A 19,674-nucleotide genomic window follows, 5' to 3' on the forward strand; every position below is an offset into this window, starting at 1 on the left:
CGCCACACACTCCACACTTGCCACATGCACTACACACACCACACACACTGCACACACCACACAGACCACACACACTGCACACACCACACAGACCACACACACTGCACACACCACACACTACACACACACTACACGCCACACACTCCACACTTGCCACATGCACTACACACACCACACACACCACACACACCACACACACTGCACACACCACACAGACCACACACATTACACGCACCACACAGACCACACACACTACACGCACCACACTTGCCACACGCACTACACGCACCACACACCCCAGCACCGGGCCTGGCCGCCTTTGTCTCCCCAGTGCTGATGTTTACGCATAGCACCAGGTACTAATTCGAGGCTGAGTTGATCTAGGGGAGGCCCAGGACCGGTTTAAATAATCGTCACTGGTGTTGGCCGTGAGCGGGAATCGAACCCGGGTCGCTAGGTTCATAGCGCAGCGCGCTAACCGCTACACTACCACTCCTCACATACACACACACAGACACACACACATACACACACACACACAGACACACACACAGACACACACACAGACACACACACACACACACAGACACACACACATACACACACACACACACACAGACACACACACATACACACACACACACACAGACACACAGACACACACACAGACACAGACACACACACAGACACATACACATACACACACACAGACACACACACAGACACACACACAGACACACACAGACAAACACGGGTGACCCAAGACCTCATCTGAGTAGTAACTGCCATGGTGGCTAGGAGATGTTAACTACCTCGCCTGGTACGCAGGAGGTCGTGGGTTCGATCCTGACCCTGACGACGCCTGCTGCTGTATATTTGGAGTTTGTGTGTCTCTCTCTCTCATCATCATCACGGTGGCTAAGGAGACGTTAACTACCTCGCCTGGTATATAGGAGGTCATGGGTTCGATCCTGACCCTGACGACGCCTGCTGTACAGTTGGAGTTTGCGTGTTCTCACCGTGGATTTTTCACCGGGTCCTCTGGTTTTCCCTCCACATTTAGAATCGACGTCACCTGTTCAGACTGTGTCTGGCCGCTATCAATCTGCACGCGGTGATGATGAGGCCACTTCATTGAGCTATCATTTGTGGTAGCCACGTCGCTTGTGATAAAGAACTGTAGAGTTTAGCGGGGCCTTACCTGGTAAACCAAAATATTGCTTCAGTTCATCTGGAGCGCTGCGCCAAACCCTGCTCCACCTTCCCCCCACACTCACCTGTCTGCCCCACCATCACCGCCACCGTCACCGCCAACCCCCTGGTCCGCCAGCAGAGGAGAGCCGTGACTCCCGACGCGTCCACCGCCACCACCGCCACCACCGCCATCACCGCCACCACCGCCACCACCGCCACCACCGCCACCACCGCCACCACCGCCACCACCGCCACCACCGCCACCATCGCCGCCGTCTCGGCCCACGCCACGGTGCCGGCCTCCACGGAGCTCCACCTCCCTCGACGCCAGGTTGAACGCCTCCACGTCGTGCCTCTGGGCGTACCCGCCGCCCCCACCTCCTCCTCGTCCTCCTCCTCCTCGCTCGACACTGCGGCCGTCGTCGTCATCGTCGCTCTCATCGTGGAGGTCGTCGGGGTAGTAGTCCAGCTCGGCGTCGGGCTCCAAGCCCCGCGGCCCGTACAGCGCGTAGTCCACCTCGTGGTCCACCTCGTGGTCCACCTCGTGGTCCACCTCGTCGTCGCTCCCCAGTCGCGTGTCGTCCACCGGGAGGGGGTGCCTCTCATCGTCGTCGTCATCCGCCTCCACCGCCACCTCGTCGCCGTCGCCGTCGCCGTGTGGGCGGGGCGGGGCCGCCGGGCGGAATCGAGAGATCGGCGCGCGGTGACGCGCCGAGCCCGGGGGACCGGCAAATCCCGGCCCCGTCTCCCCGTCGGTGTCCTCCTCCACTTCGCCAACCAGCGGACGAGCTTCTCGAGAATCGTCGCCATCACCACCGTCGCCACCGTTGTCACGGTCGTCATGGTCGCCACCATCACCACCATCACTGCCGTCACCGCCGTCACCACCGTCGCCACCGTCATCACCACCATCACCGCCGTCACCACCATCACCACCATCACCACCATCACCACCATCACCACCATCACCGCCGTCGTCACCATCACCACCATCGCCACCGTCGCCACCGTCGTCACCATCACCACCATCACTGCCATCACCGCCATCACCGCCGTCACCGCCGTCACTGCCGTCACCACCGTCACCGCCGTCGTCGCCGTCATCCACTTGAAAGCCCCCAGCGAGCCGCTCGTCTGAACCGGGCCGCGTGGCACCGACGATGCCGGACCATCGGCCATCCAGTTTCTGCGAGCCAGCATCCCTCGATGGCTCGAGTTTGGAGCCGGGGTCACGGCCGGGGTCACCGTCAGGGTCACGAGCCAAGTCAGCAGTTCCTCCCCAAGCTTCCGCATCGGGGCGTTCTGTGGTTGTCGCCATCCGATCTTCGTGGGAGACGCGGTGGAACGAAGACCGGGCCCTTCCTCCTACGTCGTCGTCGCCACCACCATCGTCGAGGTCACTCACCGGGCCGAGGCCTGGGGCCACGGGGAACTCTCCGTCGCTCTCAACGCGACCTCCGCCCTCGGCCGCCCCCGTGACCCCGTCCAGGCCGGACGTCTCGAGGACCGATGAGTCTGGCGCCGGAGGTAGGCGAAGTCCGTCGTAGTCATCGTCGTTTTCATCGCTCGCTGCCGCTGTTGTCGTCGTTGTAACGGAGGAGCCGTCGAGTTCCGTCGTCACCGGTGCCAGGGTCGTAGGGCGCGGGGTCGTGGGGCGCGGGGTCGTGGGGCGCGGGGTCGTGGGGCGCGGGGTCGTGGGGCGCGGGGTCGTGGGGCGCGGGGTCGTGGGGCATGGGGTCGTGGGGCACGGGGTTGTGGGGTGCGGGGTCGTGGGGCGTTGGGTTGTAGGCAGTGTCGTAGGGCGTGGGGTCACAGGGCGTGGAGTCGTAGGCGGGGTCGTACGGCTAGGCGGGGTCGAAGGGCGTGGTGGGGTCGTAGGGCGTGGTGGGGTCGTAGGGTGTGGCCGGGTAGTAGGGCGTGGCGGGGTAGTAGGGCGTGGCGGGGTCGTGGGTCGCGGAGTCATGGGCCTGACCGTGCTGTTTGTGGCGGTCCCTTGGGGTTTTGGACCAAGGTCTTCATCTGGAAAACAAGCGAGGCATTTTCATCATGCGCAGAAGCTCAGTTTGCCACCAGGGGTCCTACAGTACAGCAAGTAGGTTGCAAGACTGTATATCAACTAGTATACGGTGGAGCATTGCGCAGTGTCTTTGACTATGTGCTATGAACCCGGCGGCCTGAGTTCGATTCCTGACCGTGGCTAACAATCAGTGGCGAGTGATATCCGAACGGTCTGGGGAGGCCTTCATCCAGCAGTGGATTGACACACGGTTGTAGGTATGCATGTGTGTTGGACTTATTTTGCACCGTACGTAGCCAACTGTGCTAATCGGAGGGTGCGGGCGAAGGACAACAAACTGAACAGACAAAGCGGTTCTAAAGAAATTAGTTTTCAATCGAGGTGATTTAAAAGTGCATTGCTCCCAGCGGTTTCCTAATATCGGAAGCAAGAGACCCATTGAAACCCACAGAGACCCCCACAAGAAGTGCATCTGAAAGCGCACGGCGGTGCGGCGACCAACATCTTTGTTCGATGGTTTAGCCAAAAGCCGCTGCTACTGCGAGCACGACCGGAGTGTCGCGCGATGGTGGTTTATGTCGTTTGACGAGATCAGCGGCGAGGCGTTGTTCGTTCACTTGTGGCCGCAGAAGCGCATCCGAGAGCGCCGTGCGGCGACGAACGCTCCGCTGGTGACCTCGCGCACGGAGCACCCGGCGATCGGGGCTCACGCACACACGCCGATCTTCTTTCGCGCCGCACGCAGCCGACACAGCACGCAGGATGTTGGGGTTAGGGTCAGGGTTGGCGTCGGCGCTAGGGTTCAGCGTCGGGGTGCCGGTGTTCAGCCGCGCGTTCGTCGCGATTCGAGTGACGAGTTATGAACGAGCGGCTGTGGGCGGCCCAGCGGGAACGGCCGTTCTCAGCGGCCGCTGCACGTGGGGCCGCGACTTCCCGGCCGACGGGAGACGCATCGCGACGGGCGCGAGTGGGAGGCGTCGCGAGAGGTCGTGACCTCCCCTTTGCCCCCCCTGCCCACCCCCCCCTTCCTCCATGTGGGGGGCATTCTGTTGTCTTGTTGATTCTTGCGTTGCTTTGAAAAGAGAATAAAAGCCGGGCTCGTGTGTGGGCGGTAGGAGCACGGTGAAATGTGTCCGTTGCGTCCGTCCATCCATCCGTGCGTCCGTCTGTTCATCTTTCAATCTGTATGTCCGTTTGTTTGGCTGTCCGTCCCTCAGTGTGTCTCTCCATTTCTGTCACGTTTGTGTGTGTCTGTGTGTTCATCTGTCTGGTGTTCGCGAACAGACACGTGTATATCGCCCGAGCAACCTGTGAAGACTATGCGGGTGTGGCGGGAGCGGGTCTTTGTCCTTGTCCACGTGAGTTTCTTTCTAGAAACCATTTTGTCTTTCTGTTTAGTTTTTTGTCCCGGTTGTTTGATCGCCGGCGGACACGATCGGAGTCACAGCGACCGGCCCGGCGGAACGGAGCGGAACGGGGAAGCGGACGACGCAGAGCCACCCCTGGCACCCCCTCCTCCTTCCAAGTGGCCTCTCTCTTCGTCACGCCACCAAGAGGGCGGCGAGTTTCCCGTCCCGCCGCTGCTCTCACAAGGCACAGCGGGTGGGAAACACGCTGCCCTATCCAGACCGATATCCAATTCTCGGAGTTTGAACGTAGCCAGACTGAGTGCAAAAGAGCCAAACGTCAATTGGTGACCCGACTGAGACCGCTGACCCCACACGCTGAAGAACCCGGTTTAACCGCAGGCAGTTAAAGCATTGACAGCTCAGCCTGATCTGCTGTTTCTCTCTCTCTCTCTCTGTGTATCTAACTATCTGTGTGCATCAATGTAAGGGTGGGGGAGCGGTGGTGTCGCGGTGAGCGCGCTGTCACTACGAACCCTGGCTCACGACCACCGGCGATTATCTGAACCCGTCCTGGGTCTCCCCTAGGTCGACTCAGCCTCACGCGAGTGACAAAGACGGCCCCGGCGTGGCGCCGTTGACCCCGGCGTGGCGCCGCGCCGGCCTTAATAGGCAGTCGCCGCCAGCACTTGCCCCAACTGCGCGCGCAGGCTACCTGGGCGGTGTGTTGGATCTTTGTCTTGGTATCGATGCGTGTCGTGGATAAGAGCGCGCGGGCGTCGTACGTATCAAATAAACCCTCTCCCGCGGGACGCGAAGCAAGGGAACAAAGCGGGGGGACCGGCTCGCACCATCTTGCTTCAATTTACTCCGGGGTGCCGCTCAAAATTAACTTTATTTTTTTTATTTTTCAGACAAAGCTTAAACATGTGCTGGCGGCAGGCGCGCGCAGGCACGCAGCGGACGCGTGTTCAACACGAGTCCGCGCGTACCACGGCGTACCACCACGTACCACCATGTACCACTACGCCCGGTCATACGCGCGGACGCGTGTTCAACACGAGTCCACGCGTACCGCTGCGTACCACCACGTACCACCACGTACCACCATGTACCACCACGCCCGGTCATACGCGCGCACTCATGTTGAACACGAGTCCGCGCGTACCGCCGCGCAAACGCAGGGGGGTCGCGCAGAGTCTCAGAGGGCTCCCCCTGACCGCTGCGGAGAGTTGCGTCGCAGCGTCGCAGCGGTTGAGTTGTTGGCGCGGTGTCCGACGTTTCGCTGCGGCTCCATCAGCAGCGCACACACGCACAACAGCAGCGGCTGCGCTGACATCACCACGGCGCTTGTGCCAGGCTAGATGCACATTGAGGCCACGTGAAATGTGGAAGGCTCGCTGCCGACAGGAGGTCACGGGACAGACCCGGGTGGTGCCGTGGGGTGGACCGACTGTGCTTCCCCCCCGCCCCGCCCACCGAGCCAACTCGCTGCGCTTTATCCACCTGGCGCTCCGCTCGTTGTTGTGAGCGTCGCCCTGCTGCCCTCCGCGCATGCACACGTACACGCACGTGCGTGTGCGTGCACGTGCGCGTGTGCTCTGAGCGCATAACTGGCGAAAGCGAACGTAATTCAATACAAAGCGCGTAACGAAACACCGCCCCGCCGCGGAACGCGACGAGGCCAGCTGGGACGAGGAGAGAGGCACAGCGCGAGGAGACGGAGAGAGAGAGGGGAGGGGCGTTGGGGGGGGGGCCCAAGCAAAAGCTCCGGGCACCCAGGAAGCTCAAGGCCCCCCCCCCCGCTACCACCGAACAGAAAACAGTGGGGCAAGCGCCGTCACACGCTCCGCCGGTGAAACGTGACGAGATCACTGCCGCACGCAAATCTGCGCAGTGCTTCTTCACCTTGACTGCAGCCTTGCACCCCTTGGGTTCTCAATGTTAATAGCTACGCAGAGGGTTTGATGAAACGAAGTTAAGTTGTCACTTACGTCGCCCCGAGCTTCACTTGTGTTTTCGATTATTTACCTTCGAGAAAAAAACACCTGACCACGTGAGCGAGCGAGAGACCGGACGGAATCGGTGAGTGAAGTTCGTGGGAGCAGTCACCTTGGTAGCAGCTAGAGAAGCGTCGCAAGGAGGCGACTGGCCGACTGTGAGCGAGCGAGCGACCGGATTGAATCGGTGAGTGCTGGCTCATCAATCAGCCCGACCGCTTTACGTCGCTTCCCTCGGTGACTTATCGCAGTCGGTAGCGGGGTGGTGGGGGGGTGTGGGGGTGGTGGGGATCCGTGGGCCGTGGTCTCGGTGGCTCAGACCACTGGCGCCACCGCCCGGCCCTCCTCCTCCCCCTCGTCCTGTCGCGCCACGCTCCATCATCGCGCTGGCGGAGGCCCCGGGGATCACGATCCACGCCACGCAGGTCACCGCCGCGGCTTTCAGGGTCGGGAGTTCTTTTCGCTCGCGGATGTCCGCTGCCCCCACGAGCTGCCGCTACCCGCCTTGAGCTTCGCTCGCGGGGTCGCGTCGTGTTGTTGTTATTGAATTTAAGATGTTGAGGTTTAGGAAAATGCCACGTGGCGCGACGGTCATCGCGCTGGAACTCGCGATCCCGACGTCGCCGGTTCGGATTCCAGCTCGAATCTGCCACAACACCTCGCCGCAGATCTCGTTCAGGAGCTATAAACCATCACCACCACGCGACACTCCGCTCATCTTCACAGCAGCAGCAGCGGCAGCGACTTTGGCTCATCGAACAAAGACGGTGGCGGTCACCGCATCGTCCAGCACTTTTGAGATGCGCTTCTGCGGCCGTCTGGAACGCCCTTCATTCAGATGTTGTCCTTCCCCCGCACCTCCGATTAGCGCGCACTTGGCAACGCACGGCGCGAAAGAAGTTCAACGCAACGTACGTACGTAGTCTCCCGGGCGGAGCGGCATTTGAAACGACGGCGCAACTTTCTTAAATCTCCCCCCCCCGACCCCCACGTCGCCCCCAGCAGCTGCGCGAACGGGTGCACCTCCAGCCACACAAAAAAACATGCCTCTATTTTCACGCTATTTTTCATACTATTTTTTTTTATTTTACCCGGTAAGGGCCCCCCGCCCCCCGACTGAGCTATTGCGGTAGCTTTTTTTCGGAAGCGACGTGGCCAACGCGTGGACATTTCACCGCAGCCGATCAGCTCTGCAAGTCTACGATGGGCAGGGTCGTCGCGACAAAGCGTGAGAGAGAGCGAGAGAGCGCGCAGGCCACAAACACCCTCTGCCCAAGAGGGGGTGAGCTGCAGCGGAGAGGGCCCTTCTGCCAGCAGTGGCGCGAGTGGGCAATTGCAGAGGCTGCCCCTTTGCCTCTCACCTAACCCAACTTTTTTTCTTTATTTTTCTCAAATTTAACTGCGGAATCTCTCAGCGGCGGCGGCGGCGCTGGCTCAGCTCTTCGACGCCGGCAATTAGGAGCCGGCCCGAAACGGCGTCTTGCCACCTGCGCCCGTTGTGTTGTTGTTGTTTTTATGTAAAGAAGTGGGGGGGGGGGGGGGGTCCCTAATTAATCACTCGTGGTTTTATTTGTTTCACTTTATTTACATTTCCACGCGCGCAACATTTTTTGGGGGTTTTTAGTTTTACGCTCTCCCCAAACTGCGGGCCGACCGAGCCGAGCCGGATGGGGAGGGGGGGGGCACGTGGGGGGAGGGGAAGGGGGGGCACGTGGGGGGGGGGAGGGGGCACGTAGTAGGGGAGGAAGAAACCCAACCTCCTCAGTAAATCCTCTCTGCAAAGTATTTTACTTCAGTATTGGGGGGGGGGGGGGGGCTCTTTGATTGATTGATAGCCCCCCCCCCCTCGCACACCCCCCCCCCCCCCCCCGCTGCTCCGTCGTGGTAAGGTTCACCTTGGAGGCCCGGGCAGTGCCATGGCCTGCGGCTGAGTCCGCCGGGGAAGATCTTCGCCATTCGCCAGTAGCCCTGGAGCACAGAGGGCACAGTCAGAGTGGGAATCTTCGTCAGTCCTGGAGAAATCCGATGAGCTGTGAAGCTCTTTGTGTTTTTTTTTAACGTCATTTTCTTTTTTTAAGTAGACGTCCTGTCAGGGGGCACGGGATCAGAAAGTTTCAACCACAAACTATAAAAACAAGAACACGATAGCAGTGCAACGTATAGGAAAGGTAAGGAAAGCACTTTAAATAATAAATACATAAAAATGGATGAAGTTATGTAGCTGTGCAATAATTACACCAATTGCCAAGCTTGGGCAAGGCAGAAACAGAACAACACAAGCAGCCCCAGACCACACCGAGACAATACAATACACATTACAATACACAATCATACAATACACAATACAACGCATAATACAATACAATACACAGTAAAATACACAGTCCCTCCATAAAATAGCAAATAAAAATTGAACTCTATATTTGTTTACATCAGAGTGAGAGAGATGCGTTCAGACAGAGATCCCCAACACAGCTTCTCTCTCACCGTGCGTAGGCCAGCCGTGCTAATCGGAGGTGCGGGGGATGGACAACAACACCAAACACAACAACAAGCAGTTCCAAAGAAATTCGTTTTCAAACCAAATTTGAAAGTGCATTGCTCCAGTGGCTTCCTAATAACAGACCGCTGGGGCAAGTGCTGTCAGCGAGTAGCAGCACCTACGAAGGCTGGCATGGCACACGAGGGGGTGGCTGGCCAGCACCACGCCCGGCCGCCTTTGTCTCCCCAGTGCTCCCACCGATGTTGGCTGTGATCGGGAATGAAACTCAGACTGCTGGCTTCCGAGCGCGGCGGGTTAACCACTGCCCTATGAGGTATTTTTATCTACCCGTAAAGGCCTCACTGAGGCTTAACACTCGTTCCGAAGGGAGCTATAACGCACGTTTATTAAATATACGTCGGATTATTTCGCAGAAACTCGTTCAATAAGTACTTGGCGCAAGCGACTGCGCAGTTATATAAGGCTATAAAAATGTTATTATTATGATGTGTCTGTCATTTATTTTATTTTCCCCAAAACTTTATCCAGAGCGCGCAACAACGGCGTTCTGGCACGGACGCGAAGTGTCCACTCGGAGCTGGAGAGCGACCCACGGGAAGCGGATGTCAAAGAACTAGTCTTGAGGTCACCCCTTCTCTCAGACAGGGCCTCTGGTCCCACGCAGTTAAGACGGGTGCCACTTTCTCAGAATCCACCGTGCCCCACGTGACGAACGTCCCACCGATAGTTTTAAGTCGACTCACGGAGCCGGGGAATGTTTGGCAATTTAAGCGCAGAAGCACGTTTGACGCGATGATTGTGATTTTTGTGTTTTTCGTGTGAAGCCATTGGTGACTCGCTAACGTACTCCGGATTAGCGGCATTGACCTCTTGACCTGTCCCGTGACCTTGCCACCGAAAAGCACCGACGATTAAGGGCAGAAACATTTTAATTTAATTTGTTTTAATGTCAAGAGAGTTTCCGTGCTCGGATGCCGAAGCGCGAGGTGTGGTCCTGATCCCACGGTTTGCGATTCCACATTCCTATGGCCAGGGCTGATTTTTGTACTTTCAAAAACAGCGGCACTGGGTGTCTGCGAAGCAATCCGAGAGACGGGGGATTAAGAGGGAAAGACTCCAGACCCGGGAACGTGTGTACACAGTCAATCACCCACCACCACCACCACCCCACTCACTCGTGACTGAGACGTGTGGGTCAGAACGCTCCCGTTGTCCAATCTACGAGCGAGAACGCACAGGAACGGCTCAAAGTGAATTGATGGGCCGTCCCCAGAGGTCAGAGTTTGCCCTGCGTCCGTGAGTCCGTGTGTGTGCGTGCGGGGAGCGGTGATGCAGTGGTTAGCGCTACGCTGCGCTATGAAGCTGGCGACCCAGGTTCGATTCCCGCTCACGGCCAATACCGGTGACGATTATCTGAACCAGTCCTGGGCCTCCCCTACGTCGACTCAGCCTTAAATAAGTACTTGGTGCAGTGTGAGAATTATTTTATTATGTTTTATTTTTATTATTTTATTATTTCCCTTCTACATGACTTTACCGAAAGAACCAAGAAGATTAAAGTTTTTTGTTTATTTTACCAGGTAAGGCCCCACCGAGCCATGTTGCTCTTTCTTTCAGAAGCGACCTGGCCACAAGTGATGGACTAACGAAGTGGCTCATCATCATTATCATCATCGCGTGGAAATTCATAGCAGCCAAATACTCTAAACGCATGACGTCGATCCTAAATGTGGAGGGGAAAACCATCGGAGGACCCGGAGAAAAATCCACGCGACCACGGGGAGAGAGAGAAAGACAGATTCGCAAACTCCAAATACACAGCGGGCGTCAGGGTCGGGATCGGACCCTCGACCTCCTGCGTATCAGGCGAGGTAGTTAACAACCTGCCTGGCCACCGTGGTCATGATGAGAGAGAGACACGCAAACTCCAAATGACACCAAACGTCAGGGTTTAGGGGATCAAACCCTCGACTTCCTGCGAATCAGGTGAGGTAGTTAACATCTCGCCGGCGCCCGCCGCCGTATCTCCGCACGCCACCGCGGGGGAACTCACCACAAACTTGCCGGCCGCGACTCGGGCAGCCGACGCCGCATCGCCCCGGCCGCCCTCGCGTTTCCGCGACCTCTCCTCCGACCTTCCCGACTTCTCCAACCCCGCGGCAGCGGCGGCGCGTCGCCGCGAGGGTCCCACGGCCGAGCCGGAGAGGACGACGCGGGCCCCGGCGGGCGGCAGGCGAAGGTCCAGGACGTCGCCGGGACGCGACGCGGGAGGCTCCAGGACGAGCGGCGCGTCGCACTCCACCATGAGGGCGACGCGGCGCGGCGACAGCGACAGGGCCACGCGCGCCCAGCGCTGCTGCCCATCTAGCGAGGGCGTGGGGGAGGGGGAGGGAGGGGGGGCAGCGGAGAGAGACTCGCGCGGTTGGCAACGTACGGTGCGAAAGAAGTTCACGTTCGTACGTGGAGGGGAGGGGGGATGTTTTTTGACCTGCCTACGCCGAGTTATGAACTTCCTGCCAGAGGCCACTGGCACTGAAACGAGTGCATAGCTGTCAACCCCGAATCAGTAGTACACTCACCACTAGTACACTCACCACTAGTACACTCACCACTAGTACACTCACTAGTACACTCACTAGTACACTCACCACTAGTACACTCACTAGTACACTCACTAGTACACTCACCACTAGTACACTCACCACTAGTACACTCACCACTAATACACTCACCACTAGTACACTCACTAGTACACGCACCACTAGTACACTCACCACTAGTACACTCACCACTAATACACTCACCAGTACACGCACCACTAGTACACTCACCACTAATACACTCACCACAAGTACACTCACCACTAATACACTCACCACTAGTACACTCACCACTAATACACTCACCACCAGTACACTCACCACCAGTACACTCACCACCAGTACACTCACCACTAGTACACTAACCACTACTACACTCACCACTACTACACTCACCACTACTACACTCACTACAATTACACTCACCACTAGTACACTCATCACCAGTACACTCACCACTACACTCACCACTAGTACACTCACCACTACACTCACCACTAGTACACTCACCACTACACTCATCACTAGTACACTCACCACTAGTACACTCACCACTACACTCACCACTACACTCATCACCAGTACACTCATCACTACTACACTCACCACTAGTACACTCACTATACTACACTCACCACTAGTACACTCACCACTAGTACACTCACCACTACAAACCTGTCAACCACTTATCAGTGCCCTACCTTATTACAGACCAATTCAGACCTTATTGGTCAGCTCGTGCCCCTTATACATCTCAACGTTCATCCTACAAAGTCCCATCATCACAAGGGAGAAACACAAACAAATAGACAACAAAAACTATATTTTTGTTGTTGCCCGCATTGAAACGGCTGTAACGCCGTATGGACCTGAAAACTCAATTTCCCTGCACAAAGGAGAAGGAGGGAGGGAGGGAGGGAGGGGGAGGGGAGAGAGGGAGGGGAAGGGGGGAAGAAAGGGGAGGGAGGGGGAGGGAGGGGAGGGGAGGAGGGGGAGGGAGGGGAGGGGAGGGGGGGAAGGGAGGAAGGGGAGAGAGGGAGGGAGGGGAATTTGGGAAAAAAGGGGAGGGGGGGAGGGGGGGAGGGAGGGAGGGAGGGGAGGGGAGGGAGGGGGGAGGGAGGGGAGGGAGGGGGGTAGGGAGGGGGTGAGGGTGGGAGGGGAGGGAGGGGAGGGAGGGGGGTGAGGGAGGAAGGAGGGGAGAAAGAGGGAGGTAGGGCCTCAATGGATCCGGGCTGCTGTAGTCTGCGTAACACAAGCGAGAGGTGGCACGCTGCCCACGGAGGCGCTCACCTCTCAAGAAGGGGGAGCCGCCGGGGAAGGTGAGGCTCGCCGGGCTGCCCCCCCCGCACGGTGCCCCTGGCCGAGCGGTAGTGCAGGCGCAGCGCGTCCGCCCGGTAGCTCGACCACAGCTCGAGCAGCGGGTGGTCGTCGTGACCGCCGCTTGCGGCGACGTCGTCGGCTCCGGCTGTGCGGGTGACAACGCGGAATGGGTGAGGTCGCCGGTGGCGCGGTGGCGGCCCCCGCGGCGGATTCCCTTCACCGCTTTGTTTGCCGCGGTTCCGCCGGTCCGAATCCTGGCGGACGCCCCCCGTTTTTGAGGGTGGCTGGGAGATGTTAACTACCTCGCCTGGTACGCAGGAGGTCGTGGGTTCAATCCTTACCCTGACGACGCCTGCTGCTGTATATTTGATTTTCCCGGACGTTGGCAGATCCCCGCGACGTCGTGGGAGAGACGGAAGGGGGCCAACTCTACGTGTGCGGTGAAACATTTTTCGCGAGATAATTTTCTATATTAAACATTTTTTTTAATTGACACCGCAAACGGTCGGATCAGGAGTGTGATCCGTTCCCTCCTGCAAAACGCTCGTTGTTGTCACAACGCCAACTGGCTGTATCGCGGTGATGAACGTATCGGGGTACACGTTTTTGTTTAATATAACGCGATCGCCAATTGGACGTAGCGCGATCGAGCCAACGGAAGCGGTGGTCGTAGCGGCTGGCTCGGCGTAGCATCGTCATCACGCGAGTGCGGGATGCTGCTGGATGCTTCTAGACGCTCCCCACGCGCCTCGGTCGTCGCCCGGCCTGCGTACGCATCTCGCGCGCGTTACCCCACGTTATATATTAATCATTCATGAGAACGCAAATTTTCCCATGACGCGGTGTGTCCTTCAGGAACGCAACTACCACCACCGCCGCGCGACAGGAGGAGCAGACTGCGCGCACGGGGCGGCGATCATCGTGGCCACCTGCTGCTTCTGCTGCTATTGCTTCTGCTGCTATTGCTGCTGCTACTGCGGCTGCTGCTGCTGCTTCAGCTCGGCAGTGGCCCTGCTGCTCGTGGCTAAACGAGCTGTCATCGCGCTCGTTAGGCCGAGTCCGTCCGCCGTCGTCGTCGCTATGGCGCGACCCTCACGGCCGCCGCCGCCGCCTCGTAATCTCGAACTCTTATCTGCGGCGCTGACTCGAGCTCACGTGACCCCTTGACCCCTTCCCGCACCCACTCGTTCTCTCGCCACCAGCCCCAGTACCCCCACTACCCTACCCCCCCCCGACGATGACACGCGGCGCCGCTTCATTTCTCACGAAAGATTTTCCAGGGGCTGCCTAAATCCCCCCCCCCGCCCCCACCACACGCCCCCCGTGACCTCCAACCCCCAGACAAGCCCGGCCTGAAACGAATCCCCGCTAAGGCCGAACCTTCATTTCTCTTCTTAAACACCCGCCGAACGTTCAGCATCTTTCGATTTAAAGCTTTCGTGACTGCAGGGATTCATCTTCTTGGTTCTTTCGGTAAAGTCACGTAGAAGGGAAATAATAAAATTAAAAAATTAAAATATATTGTATTATGTTTTATTTTTATTCTTTTATTATTTCCCTTCTACGTGACTTTACCGAAAGAACCAAGATGATGAGTTCAGCATCTTCATGTCCAACCGCCCCCCACCCCGCCCCGAGCACAAAGTGTTTAACATCTCCCGGCCATAGCTCCCGACCTCGCTGTTAGAATAACCTAAACCCCCACCCGCCTGAGCATCGTCTCCCAACGGTAACCAACACACGCCTTGACCTCCGAGCCTTGACCTCTGCACCCCGGCGCACGCCGTCCCCTGCTCGCTCAGGACAACCGCAAGCCCACGGACCTTGACCCTCCGCTCCGGGCCATCGGGCACCCGCGCCGTTGCGTCGCGTTAAGTTGCGCTACGTTAAGTTGCGTAGAGTTAGGTCGCGTTATGCGTTAAGTTGCGCTACGTTAAGTTGCGTAGAGTTAGGTCGCGTTATGAATTGTACGTTGAACTTCTTTCGCACCGCACATGGCCAAACGTGCTAATCGGAGGTGTTCATTTCGGTTGAGTTATGGTGAGTTACAATGGGTTGTGTTGAGTACAAGTAAGGTTCCGTTACGTTAGGTGAAGTCGTGCTAAGTTACGCATCTATGTTGAACTTCTTTTGCACCGTACGTCGCCAACCGTGCTAATCGGATGTGCGGGGGAAGGAAAACAAACAAAAAGCAGCTGGAAACAAATGAGTTTTCAGTCTCGATGATTTAAAAGTGCATAGCTCCAGTGGCTTCTTAATATCAGAAGGAACAGCGTTCCAGGTGGCCGCAGAAGCGCATCGGGAAGCGCGCGGTGATGCGGCGACCACCGTCTTTGTGCGATGGCTGAGCCAAAAGCCGCTGCTGTGAGAATGGCCGATGATGATGGTTTACGCTCCTTGACGGGATCAGTCGTAGCGAGAAGTACACTTTGCGCTTGCCACGTGAAGTTACATTATGTCCGGGGTCTAACGTCTCCCTAAATATTGTCCGGGTCGCTTTGTCGACCGCGGCAGGCAGCGCGCCGTGAGGAGTGGTGCCCCAGCGTCGTCGCGATAGGTATACTGGACGTGGTGTGCTGGGTGTACGGAAATACATTTTTCAGGGTCGCTGACCCGGATAGACCCGGCCGATAATAATCAACCGCTGGACACGTCTCGCTGCTGCCGCGCGGTGCAACGGTCATCGCGCCGGACAGTTCGATTCCACGTGCCGGACAGCGCGCGGCAGCTGGAACGACGTGGGGCGAGTGTGTGGCAAAACATGCCTGAGGCGCCCCGCGTCGACCCAGCGATATGAACGGCGAGACAAGATGGCCAGCCGATGGGCAGGTCTGGCCAGCGTGAAAGAGTAGGCCAAAACACCCGGGAGACGCGGTGGGAGCGTGGGGCGGGGGGGTCTCTTGGGAGCTCTTTCTCGCTGACGGCATTCCGCCAGAATGAGTTGCGGGCAGGGGTTTCGCTGTTTTCCACCACACATCCGAACCGGTCCAGCCTCGGTCTGCTTCTGAATCAACACCAGGTAGATTGCTATAGTCGCCCGATGAGCGTGGTTGGCCACGTATGGTGCGAAAGAAGTTCAACGTACGTGCCAGAACTGTGCGGGAAACTGCAGGAGAAGCCCAAAAACGAGGCCGCCAATGCAGTGGCATATGTGGAAATGTACAGCAGCCGAATACTCCAATAAATGTGGAGGGATAAACCGGAGGACCCGGAGAAAAATCAACTTCAAACATACAGCAGCAGCAGGCGTTAGGGTCGGGATTGAACCCACGACTTCCTGTGCACCAGGCGAGGTAGTTAACATCTCCTAGCCACCGCAGTGATGATGATGATGAGAGAGAGAGCCGTAAACTCCAAATATAGAGCAGGCGTCAGGGTCGGGATTGAACCCACGACCTCCTGTGCACCAGGCGAGGTAGTTAACATCTCCTAGCCACCGCAGTGATGATGATGATGATGAGAGAGAGCCGTAAACTCCAAATATACAGCAGCAAGCGTCAGGGTCGAGATCGAACCCACGACCTCCTGTGCGCCAGGCGAGATAGTCAACATCTCCTAGACCCTGTGGCGCCCCCTACACAATCCCTGCCACCGTCACGGGGACCGTCCGGGGGTGGTGGTAGTGGTGGGGGGGGGGGGTCAAAGGGGGTCACCCACGGCGCAGGCGGGCGCCGTTCGTCGCGGTGCGAGAAGCGTCACCTTCGCCGCCGCCACCGATGGAGAAGATGGCGCCCGCGTTGCCGCGTGCCTGCTTGGCCCAGAAGGCGAGGCCCAGGCTGCCGCGTCTCCGCAGGCCCGCGGCGAGCCGCGCCGCCTCCCGGGGCGCCAGCGCCAGCTCTGGGGTGGCGCGGCGCAGCTTGAAGGCGCCGCCGGGCTCCGAGGGAGACGCGGGCAGCGCGCTGACGCCGCGTAGGGACCCGCTCACGTGCAGCAGCGCCAGCAGGTCCATCTCTGTCGGGGGGGGGGGGGGCAGCGGAAAGTGTTAAATTTCATTGGCGGAGTCAATGATGGCGATGTTTGTCAACAATGATTTTTGGCGTCATCTGGTCGAACACCATATGAGACTAGGCTCTAAAGAAAGCTGTCTCTGGTGTGGACCAATCATTTTCAAGGACAATGCATAAATTATCAGAGTATTGTTTTTTTTTTGCATTTGACTGCAAGTATTGTGATCAATGTAAACATGATTCCTTGCAAAAGGTGTCAGTTTTGTTGCCAGAAAAAAGGGGAAACACCCTATTAGTATTAACAAAGATTTTTGTTTGGGGGGGGGGGGTTCAACGTAGTTGACATCTCCTTTTGGTCGATTCCGTTCAACGAGTGTTTGGCTTCGTCCGGGAGGAAACCGGAAAAGCCGGAGCGCAACACGTATTCTTTGGTTCTTTTGGTAAAGTCACGTAGATAGATAAATTATAATAATAAAGTGAATAAAAATAATACAAATAAAAAACAAAAAACACTAATGTAGACTGTAGCCTGGTTCTTAATCAGAGTGAGTGTACTGGCAGTCTATAATGTAGACTGTAGCCTGGTTATTAAGCTGGGTGAGTGTACTGGCAGTCTAAAATGTAGACTGTAGCCTGGTTCTTAACCTCGGTGAGCGTACTGACAGTCTATAATGTAGACTGTAGCCTGGTTTTTAACCTCGGTGAGTGTACTGGCAGTCTATAATGTAGACTGTAGCCTGGTTCTTAACCTTGGTGAGCGTACTGGCAGTCTATAATGTAGACTGTAGCCTGGTTCTTAACCTCGGTGAGTGTACTGGCAGTCTATAATGTAGACTGTAGCCTGGTTTTTAACCTCGGTGAGTGTACTGGCAGTCTATAATGTAGACTGTAGCCTGGTTCTTAACCTTGGTGAGCGTACTGGCAGTCTATAATGTAGACTGTAGCCTGGTTCTTAACCTCGGTGAGTGTACTGGCAGTCTATAATGTAGACTGTAGCCTGGTTCTTAACCTCGGTGAGCGTACTGACAGTCTATAATGTAGACTGTAGCCTGGTTCTTAACCTCGGTGAGCGTACTGGAAGTCTATAATGTAGACTGTAGCCTGGTTCTTAACCTCGGTGAGCGTACTGGAAGTCTCTACGTGATCCATCAACCTTCGCGTTCAGTGACACGTGCCACCAGCCCGGCTCAATCGCTCCTCCTGAGTCTCATGCGACGAGAATTGCTCGTGGGAATTTAGCTTCACTGTGGATGGACCTGCCCCCCCCCCCGCCACAGGAATGTGGAATTTCCACTCCTGGCCAAGTGGCCGGAGGTGACCGGTGGAGAGGGCGGTGCGGCAAGCCATCGTTTCACTCCATCTTCGTGGAGGTATATAATTACTCAACTCGTCAAAGTTAATGACATTCACTCTCCCCTCCATCCTCTCTTCATCTCTCTGTCTCTCCTGCTTCTCCATCCCTCTCTTTTTTACGATCAGAGGAAACAAGAAGATGCTCGGTGTAGTCGGCACTTTGCTTCGTTCATCATTTAGTTTTTTTTTTATGCTTTGCTTTATGTAAACCTCCCCCCTTTTTAAATGAAAGATTTCACAAAAGATTTCACTCTCTACCCCCTCTCTCTACCCCCCCCCCTCCTCGCATGCATACCACACACATGCCGGTGATGTGCACGTCTTCTTCGAACGCTGGGGAGCCGGACAAGCCCCTCTCTGTACCAGCGTGGACGGTACCCTCGTGATCACCTTCTGAAGCGCTCGCTCGTCACCGTGGCGTGCGCGATGACCACCACAACCACCACCACGTGGCTTTTCTTTCGTGTTGTGCGCGGTGCTTTGAACACCACAGCGCGTGGATTTGTAGCGTTTATTTTCATTTGTTTACTGGTGACTTTGTGCATTTCATATCGAAATCGCCTCCAGTGCTGTTGCTGCTGGCGGCAATAAAAGTTGTTTAAAAGTCAAAGTCTCTCTACGCAAATTCTCTCTCTATCCGCTCCATCTCCTCTTACTCCCACCTCTCCCATCTCTCCTTTCCCTCTCTCTCCTCCCTCCCCCCATGTCTCTTGCCCAAACATTCTCTCTCCCCTCCTCTCCTCCCTCTACCCTCTCCTCATTTCTCTCTTCTCTCTTCATCTTCCTCCTGCCCTCTCTTTTTTACGATCAGTGGAAACAAGAAGATGCTCGGTGTAGTCGGCACTTTGCTTCGTTCATCATTTCGTATTTTTTTACTTTGCTTTATGTAAACCCCCACCTCTCGCTCACTCTCTCGGTCACTCTCTCGGTCACTCTCTTTTTTTTACGATCAGTGGAAACAAGAAGATGCTCGGTGTATTCGGCACTTTGTTTCGTTCATCATTTCGTAAAATGTTTTTTTTTTAACGGGGCTTTATGTAACCCTCGCTTGCTCGCTCTCTCTCTCGTTCTGCACGCAGCCCTTCTCGCAGTCCGACGGCCTCCGACGGGTAGCTCATATCAGCATGCAGAGCTCCCCGTCATTTGCCACCGAGCACACGGCCTCCTCCCCCCCCTCTCTCTCTCCCCCCTCTGTCTCTCTCTCTGTGTGTACATCCATTATCGCCGCAATTTTTAAACTATTCGCTGCTGGCAAGGAAAACTCGCCGGTGCCGCGCCATCCGAGAGAACGTGGGTGCCGAGTGGCTGCTGTCCCGAACCAAACGAAGCTATTTAAACTAAACCATGTTTTTATATTTACCAGGTAAGAAGGCGGACTGAGCTATGTAGCTCTC

General features: G+C 56.8%; 1 protein-coding gene across 1 annotated transcript in view; it reads right to left on the reverse strand.

Annotated features, from left to right (window-relative positions):
- LOC144737021 (kielin/chordin-like protein) overlaps positions 1 to 19,674 on the reverse strand; it is a 110,258-nt gene that overhangs the window by 76,622 nt on the left and 13,962 nt on the right. The window contains 6 exon segments of the mRNA XM_078619671.1: positions 1,278 to 3,213; positions 8,453 to 8,525; positions 11,114 to 11,424; positions 12,951 to 13,002; positions 13,004 to 13,125; positions 16,680 to 16,931. Of these exon segments, the coding sequence (XP_078475797.1) occupies positions 1,278 to 3,213; positions 8,453 to 8,525; positions 11,114 to 11,424; positions 12,951 to 13,002; positions 13,004 to 13,125; positions 16,680 to 16,931 (2,746 nt within the window).

This window comes from Lampetra planeri, chromosome 64 (genome assembly GCF_965212315.1).
Source record: "Lampetra planeri chromosome 64, kcLamPlan1.2.h2, whole genome shotgun sequence".
Classification (NCBI taxonomy): Eukaryota; Metazoa; Chordata; class Hyperoartia; order Petromyzontiformes; family Petromyzontidae; genus Lampetra; species Lampetra planeri.